At 40.7% G+C, this 8,829-nt stretch overlaps 1 protein-coding gene and 1 pseudogene across 2 annotated transcripts in view; one reads left to right on the top strand and one right to left on the bottom strand.

Moving 5' to 3' along the window:
- Stambp (STAM binding protein) overlaps positions 1-8,829 on the top strand; it is a 36,087-nt gene that overhangs the window by 14,086 nt on the left and 13,172 nt on the right. For both annotated transcript variants that reach the window (XM_004634095.2, XM_023718470.1), the window contains exons 3-5: positions 4,208-4,283; positions 4,550-4,645; positions 6,089-6,455. In XM_004634095.2, coding sequence (XP_004634152.1) covers positions 4,208-4,283; positions 4,550-4,645; positions 6,089-6,455 — 539 coding nt within the window. The remainder of the gene's footprint in view (positions 1-4,207; positions 4,284-4,549; positions 4,646-6,088; positions 6,456-8,829) is intronic.
- On the bottom strand, positions 2,019-2,786 carry LOC101563530 (annotated as a pseudogene).

Here is an 8,829-nt window from a genome sequence, read left to right on the forward strand (position 1 = left end):
TCAGCACTTTTATTATCTCTTTTATTACCTCTGCTAGCAACCTAGCAGGTAGTAGTTCTCTCCATATATATAACTTTTATTTCTTTGGTTAGTTGGTTTTTCGAGACAGGGTCTTGCTATGTATTTCAGGGTGCCCTTGGATTCCCTAGGTAGCCAAGGCTGTCCTTGCATTTGTGGCAATCCTCCTGCCTTGGCCTTCTAAGGGTTGGGATTATAGACATGCATCACTACACCAAGTTTTATATGATTCCTAAGTGTAAACTGAGAGATGGTGAGATTAAGCGCTTATCTAAGGTCACAGAGCTAGTAAATGGCAAAGCCAAGATCTAAACCCAGCAGAATGCTCTAAACCCAGCCTCTGTAAATGTTGTGACATTCAGGAAGGTTAGCATTTATGTTGCCCTTTGTCTGTTTTCAAGAGGCCTTTCTCTCTGCATGTCCTCATTCGGGAAACTGACTGTGGTGGCTGATACAAGGGGAATTCATGTACAGGCCTGGGAGGTTTGGGTGTTTTGTTTTGTTTTGTTTTGTTTTGTTTTGTTTTGTTTTGTTTTTTGGTGGAATCAGGGATTGAACGCAGGCCCTTGCACTTGCCAGAGAAGCACTTATTCCACTGAGCCATCTCCCCGGCCCCAAGGCCTGGGAGTTTTATCTTTCCTTAAACACTGGCTTCAATTACTGAAGTCAAAATAGTATATTAAAAAGTGTATAGTGAAAAGGTTCACTCCCACTCTTTTGTCATCTACTGTATTCCCCCTGCCTTCTACTTTTACTAGTTTCTCTCTATACTCTCTGTATTTCTTTATATACTTACAAGCAGAATTCATACATACATACCTGTACATTCATGTATATATCTATTCCTCCATTCTTTTACCTAAAATAGCACACTATATGTGCTTTTTTATGTGTTTAGTATAGGGTCTACAGGGTCTTAATACACAGATTGAGCTTGTAGTGATTCTTCCTGTTTTTCAGCCTCCCAAGAGCTGGGATTACAGATACACATCACTACACCCAGTCTTTTTTTTTTCCATAATTTTATTAATAAACAAATAGCAGTGAGACAGTTTCAAATCAAATTGGTAGGACAGTTTCAATAATTAACACATTGCATACATTCTTCCTAGTGGTTAATTGCTGTAAAAGATGCAGACATGATATCCTATTTACAAATACCATTAGAACAAATCACTCTATTCATTAAGAAAATGTAACTATATACCTATCCTAACCACTTTGAATACACAGATACAAAATGGACATACATCTGTATACCCTTTTTTTGTTAAGTTCCATTATTTGAATATTATAGGTGTGTAAACTCAGCAAAATATTCTACACCCAGTCTTAATCACTGCCGTCTCAGTGCACCCCAGGGGGCGGGGCCAGCACAGCAGGTCAGGGATCAAACCCCCAGCCCCTGCATCTGCCTAAGCAGGCACTTTAATCCACTGAGCTATCTGGCCAGCCCTATATGTACTTTTTTATATTGTATTTATTTTTCATACAATCAATTCAGGGGTTATAACGCCATTTCATTCATCAGATATTTATTAATTGCCTCTTTCTACAAAGCATTGTGCTATACAGTGGATTTTACAAAGAAGTATAAAACACAGTACTCTTTGGCCATAGAAAGTATACAGGCTAGTGCAGTAATGACAGCATAAGTGAGCAGAATGTGTGGTATTTGTATGATGTGGTGCTCTTGTGGCTAATTTGGGCCTCAAGATCAAGCACAAAGAGAGAGAATTTGTAACTTGGTCTTTGAGGCCAAATTGGGAGACCTACTAAGTTATAAATTTCTAAAGTGTAAAAACTACACTTTATCTTAATAGCCTCTTTGGGACTTTATCACTTGAACTAATGAATGTGCACTTTATTTTTATTTTTATTTTTTCACTTGTTACAAGACATTTTAATGAAAATTCAGGGATGGATATGTATAATCCAGGGGCTAGTTACAAGGGACTGTCATAGAAACGTAAAGCCAACTAGATGCTCAGATAAAATTGTTACATATTCTCATCATCTGATTCATCTTCTTCCTTCAGTGATTCCTTAGCGTATTTCTCTGCTTCTTCCCTTGCATCTTTTGGAACAATTTCATGTCTTCCTTTAGTTAATTCACCAACCCAGCTGAGCTCGAGTTCAAAAGCTTTATCCTTAACTTCATCATGTACTATGTAAATTATTTTCGCAACTTCTTTAACAACACCACAGCAGGTCATTTCTTTCATCTGAAGCTTCTCTATTTCTGTCTTTGCAGCTTGCTGGGCTTTGCCAATAGCACAGCCCCAATAACCATATGAAGCACCTGAAGGGTCAGTCATGTAGAGTTGTGCACCATCGTTCACACTGTAAGACCCAAGCATGAAACTGCAGCCGAAGGGTCTGACAGCACTGTAGAGTATGTAAGCATGTACATACATGGCCACTTGGCCTGCAAGATATTTCAGTGGAATGTTACAGCTATAGTTAGATCTAGAGTTGGAAGCTTCTTCTCTTGCTATGTCTGCTAAAGACCGAGCATCTGCCAGCAAACCTGCTACTGCCATCCCAACATGCCGATCAACGTTAAAAAGTGGTTTGTTGGAATCTTCTTCATAAAGTTTAGAAAGAAGTAATTTTTCTACCCCAAAGACAACACCATCTTTACATCTTATCCCAATAGCTGTACTACTGTTTTCCACAGCCTTCATAGCATATTCAACTTGAAAAATTCTTCCATCAGGAGAGAATGTAGAGGCTGATAGATCATACCCAGTTCCGATTGAGCTCATCTTGTCCAAACCACCAGAGCGCACTGGGAGTCCAGGCCCAAATGTGCACTTTAAATATAGACTTTGAGAAAACTTTCTAATTAATGCAAAGGGAAGATTTTTAGAATAGTCTGCATATAATTCATCCCTGCCTGAGGAACCTGCTCATATGGATTGAAATGATACTTTCGCATGGCTAACAGAGAACTGAAGAAGGAGGGCTTATCTACAGAGGGTTTGTCTGGATGAGAGATCTTCTCTTTCCCTGCTCAGGCATCCTCCTTGTACACCTACTCTATGGGCAAAGCAGAAAAGAGTTTCTTGCAACTGCAGGATGGTGTTTAACATTATTAAGCTACCCTCTATTTGTTTTGGGTCTCAGTTTCTACATATTGCAATTAATTCTTGTAAAAGTCGTGTACATTGCAGACATTCCAAGGCCTTGAGGAGGCAGTAAGGCATATTGGTTAGAAAACCACTCCAGAGCCAGCCTGTGGGTGTTGAAATTGAGTCTGCCACTTTCTGGCTATGACCGATCACCAGACTTGTAATTATCTTCATTGTTCCTAAGTCGATAGTGCAAATCTTTGAGGTCTGTGAATTGATACCATTTATTTTCCCCACTGAGCTTTCTAGCCAAGGTCAAATGTTGAAAGAAAAAATCTAGCATGTGCTATTTAAGCACTTTTCGTAAAATACTGTAATGCATACTATACATATAATATATACCTAATACATATGCTCTAAGAATTTCCATACTTACAATGTAACAGAATATTTTTCTATGAAGGAATATGAATCCTAAGAAAAATAGTGTCAGAGTTACAGGTTACAAGAGTAGTAATGATAAGGTTTTCTCTTAGCCTCTTACACCTGGCGGCCAAAGGGTCCAATGAAGAATATTTAGAGGCAGACGCCCCAACTGCCTTTGAAAACCTGTCATGCATGTCACAAGAAGGAAGAAATCGCTTTCTTTGACAGTACATTTTTGGGTGCAGAGATGGCTTTTGTTTTATTTCTTTTGCAATCCTTTTTTTCTTGTAGGAGTCTAGTTTCTGCTCCCATACACCTGATTTGGAAGCGGAGGAAAAGGCTTCTTGCTTTTTCCAGTGATAGAGATGGTTAGGCAACTTGATGTGCCTGTGGTATGCCTGTTTTCTCTTGTCCCACCTCCAGAAGCCACAGAATAAAGATGGTGCATTGAAGCTGGGCATGAGGGGCACATCTATAGTCCTAGCACTCAAGAGGCTGAGGCAGGAGGATGCTGTGAGTTAAAGGCCCACCTGAAATACAAAGTGAGACCCTGTCTCCAAAAAGAAAAAAAAAGAAAACGATGTGCATTGCTTCAGGGTCTGACGAACATTTTGGACAGTTTTTGTTTGTTTGTTTGTTTGTTTGTTTTTGTTTCTTTGCATTATAATCACTGTGATCTGTTTCCTTAGGCTCTTTATTGAGAAACTGCCAAAGCATCGAGATTACAAGTCGGCTATCATTCCTGAAAAGAAAGATACAGTAAAGGTGGGTCTTCATTTTCATTGTTGGCCATCAAAAAGCCTCAAAGCAGTACAAACTACGATAAAAGTAACTGTGTATCTGAGCATCAAATTCTGCCATTGGAGCTAAGACTGTCTCACCAAATAGTTAGGAAGCAGCAAGTATGCCACAGTAGGGGGTATTGTAAAACATTTCTTGAAATAGTACTTCTTTTACAATTTCAGTCTTCTTTTTTCTCTATTTAACTGGCATTAGACTTGTTCTAATTCACAGTTTGTTTTGTATCTCAGAAGTTAAAGGAAATTGCATTTCCCAAAGCTGAAGAGCTGAAGGCAGAGTTGTTGAAACGATATACCAAAGAATATGCACAATACGCTGAAGAAAAGGTCAGTATGCAACAGCACTGAAAAGGAAATGATTTGTCTTTAACTTGTGCCCTGGGATTATCGTGTGCTATCAATAGATTCTGTTACCTCAAGAATAATAAAAGTTCTCACCAGAGTCTAGGTTTGCAAATCATAGAATTTGGAGGTTTGATTCACATTTGATTATACCCCCAAATATTTGTAATAATTGATTTTTCAAACTATCTTCCAATGTTTCTGGTTAGGGAGAGTCAGTAAAAGCATGGGGAAAAATGCCCAGGACACTAGAGTGGTGATGTGTCCCATGTGAGTGTACTGCAGGCTCATATAAGTTATGATTAGTCTTCTGGGCTCTGTGCTGTACTGTAGTGTTGAAAATTAGCGGGACAGTGAACAGCTATGAAGCACAGATTTCTAAGGTGCTGAGTGAGTGAACATTTTAATGGGGGTCATTTCTTGATATTCCTTACTGGTTTCTATGGAACTGATCATCAGAAAAAATTTAGGGGCTGGGAGATAGCTCAGCGGCATAAGCTCCTGCCTGCCAAACGCAAGTTCCTGAGTTCAATTCCTGGTACCACACACACACACACACACACACACACACAAACTAAGAGTTTAGGGCTAGCCTGATAGCTCAGTGGATTAAACTGCCTGCTTAGGCAGACGCAGGGACCAGGGTGCAATCTCTGGCCTGCTTTGCTGGCCCTGCCCACGGGGCTCACTGAGAAGTGATTGAGACTGGGTGTGGTGGCGTGTGCCTGTAATCCCAGCATTTGGGAAGCTGAAAACAGGAGAATCACTATGAGTCTGATCTACATAGTAAGTCCCTGTAGACCCCTTAGGCCCTGTACAAAATACAAAAAAAAGAAAGAAAAATTTTAGATGCTTCATTTTTGGGTTTAAAATCAGTAGAGGGGTACAGCCAGGTCAGGGAGATGGCTCAGTAGAGTAAACGCTTCCCTGGCAAGCGCGAGGATCTGAGTTCAATCCCCGGTTCCGCCAAATAAAATAAAATAAATAAAATCAGTAGAGACTTCCAATACAGCAGGTGCAAGTTTGGATTTGCTTCTATTTGGTAACCTTACTTGGGTACAGAATATGTGCGTGGCACAGAGAGTAGAACTGTTTGTGATAGAGGTTATGAGGTGCAGGTGCATCAAGATTTCAGTAAAGAAGAAAGTACATGAGGGAAAGTCATCAGGGAGCATACTGAGAGGACTGAGACTTTATGCGACTTCATGTGTCCTTGAAGATACATATTCAGTGGCTTGGTATAAAGGGGTGGGAATTACATTTAGTAGCAGTAGAGCTCCCGAGGGAAGCGTGAATTCTGTGTTAGGATACAAAAATAGAGCAGAAGTACATTTTGAAAATCTCCCTGCTGAGCCTTGCTTTTCCGAGGTGTGAAGTATTAGCATAAATACTTTATTTACTTATTTATTTATTTTGGTCTCTTTATAGAGGAAGGAGGCAGAGGAATTTGCCCGAAACATGGCCATCCAACAAGAGCTGGAAAAGGAGAAACAGAGGGTAGCCCTACAAAAGCAGCAGCAGTTGGAGCAGGAACAGTTTCATGCCTTTGAGGAAATGATCCGGAACCAGGAACTAGAAAAGGAGCGACTAAAAATTGTACAGGAGTTTGGGAAGGTGGACCCTGGCCAAGGAGGTCCGCTGGTACCTGACTTGGAAAAGCCCTCGTTAGATGTGCTCCCCACCTCGCCTGTTTCATCCACACAGCCTGCAGACTGTAATTCAGCCCTAAGGCCGGCCAAGCCACCAGTAGTGGACAGGTCCTTGAAACCTGGAGCACTGAGCAACTCTGAAAGTAGTGAGTCCATTTGCTAGTATTCTCTTCTATCTCTTCTGTAGCCAGGGTAGTCGGCCCATGGGTATCCCTGTGATGCCACTTCCTAGGCTTTGGCCACAGAGGCCCATTTGTTAAGTAGAGTCTGTGTCTCTTCACACTCGCTGCCTCATAATAGTGGCCTTTGCTAAAACCATATGATTTAGATACAGCCAGGTCAGTTTTCTGAAAAATTAATACTATCATTGAAAGTTCAGCACCAAACTTTTTTTTTTTTTCTTTTTTGGTTTTTGGTTTTTTAATTTGAGTCAGGGTCTGGCTATGTATTCCAAGATAGCCTTGAACTCACTCTGTAGCCCAGACTGTTCATAATCTCACAGTGATACTCCCACCTCAGCCTTCCAAGCGTTAGAATTATAGACATGCTACCATGCTCAGCTGGCTCTCAATTTTAAGGGTTACACAGAGATTTGAAATGTTTCATGAATTAGAGACCACTGTTAGCTTTTTGTAAAAACAATTGTTTTTTAAATTTTATTTTGGGCCAGTCAGATAGCTCAGCAGATTAAAGCACCTGCTTAGGCAGATGCAGGGACCAGGGTTTGATCCCCTGTGTGCCATGCCAGCCCCACCCCTGGGGTGTGCTGAGAGACAGTTGACACTGGGCGTGGTGGTGCATGCCTAGAATCCCAGTGCTTAGGAGGCTGGAAGCAGGAGTATCACTATGAGTTCAGTCTGTGTAGTGAGACCCTATAGACCCAGTACTAAATACATTTTTTTTTAAAGTATGTGTTTGTTTCTTAGTTACAGGGTCTCACTACACAGTTGAGACTCTTAGTGATCCTCCTGTCTCAGCCTCCCTAGCCCTGGGATTACAGGTGTGGGAGACTATGCCTGTGATTTCCCTGGCTGGCACAGCGTGCAGCACCAGGGATCAAATTCAGGTTCTTGCACTTGCCAGGCAGGTGCTTAGACCACTGAACTATCTCCCCAGCCCCTGTAAAAATAACTTTTAAATGATAATACTATTATGCAATTCAGTGACTTTTTAAAAATTTTTATTTGTTTATTTACTTAGTACAGGGTCTTACTACATAGCTCGGGCTTATAATGATCCTCCTGTCTCAGCTTCCCCAGCACTAGGATTACAGGAGGGTTTTGGGGCTCACATTGCATGTGGTACCAGGGATTGAACTCAGGATCTTACGCTTGCCAGGCAGGCACTTAGACCACTGAGCTATCTTCCCAGTTCCCAGTGACTGACTCTTCAAAAAAAGAGCTACCAAGTTATGCATGCCCTAAAAGCATTCCTAACATTTAAGAACTTCAGTTAGTCAAGGCAAACATTGTATATAGTGGGTGATATCTCAGTTCAGCCATAAAAACTCACTAATTGGTTACTAAGAATTTAATAGAGGCAAAATGATGAGTGTACCTTGTTGGTTAGAGTAAATTTTGGAGGAATCGGCTTTCAAGTAGTCATTTAAAGAAGACTGTCAAATTTCCGGGATGTTCCCTTGACTGTCTTATTCCAAAGGGATTCATTCATATTTGCCTTCTGTCTAGACTTTCCTTTCACTGTGTCTACCTTCCCTGCTTTTCTTGAAGTTTTTCCAGGTCCCTTTAATCCAATTGATTCTGTTCTCTGTAAAACTCCCAGAGCTCTTTTTACCGCTAATACAATTTAGAGCATTTACCTACTAGTGTAGTCATTTGTCAATAACTAGATTTAACGTCCCACAGGTTAGGGCTTGAGTCTTATTCATCTCTGTGTTCCCTGTGGGCTGAGCACAATGCCTACTTGGCGTGCGCTTAGTGAGTGATTATTGAACTGAAAAGAAAGGACTATACCAGTGCCAAACCTTAATTTGTCCTCCTTAGACGCAATCATCAAACTACTCTGTGATTGTGAGTCTCTGCATCTGTGTTTCCCCTCTGGCAGTATAGATTTTGCTGTCAAGTGTGCAAAAGCAGAACATCCCTTTTCGTTGTGTTGTGTTGTGTTGTATTGTGTTGTTTTAAGAAAGGATCTTGCAATGTTTCCCAAGTTGGCTTTGAGCCCTTGATCCTTCTGCTTCAGCCTCCCACATAGCAGATATCAGAGGCATGTACCACTGCACCCAGCCATTTTTTACTTTTTTAATATGAAAATATGGATGTGGATGATACTTTCTACCCATAGCCTCCTGGCTCTCTCTTCAGGAACTATGTCCATTCTTAGCATCCTGAAGCAGATTTATGAATAACTTTGTTTATGCTTTTTGTGGGAAACTAGACTATCTGCTGTGTTACTTGGAATTTTTTAATATTTAACTTTATTTTGAAGGACTATATTCACAAGTAACTTCTCAAATAATTTTCCACTATCAAGAATATATACTGGGCTGGGGAGATGGCT

This window comes from Octodon degus, unplaced genomic scaffold (genome assembly GCF_000260255.1).
Source record: "Octodon degus isolate 3935 unplaced genomic scaffold, OctDeg1.0 scaffold00058, whole genome shotgun sequence".
NCBI lineage: Eukaryota > Metazoa > Chordata > Mammalia > Rodentia > Octodontidae > Octodon > Octodon degus.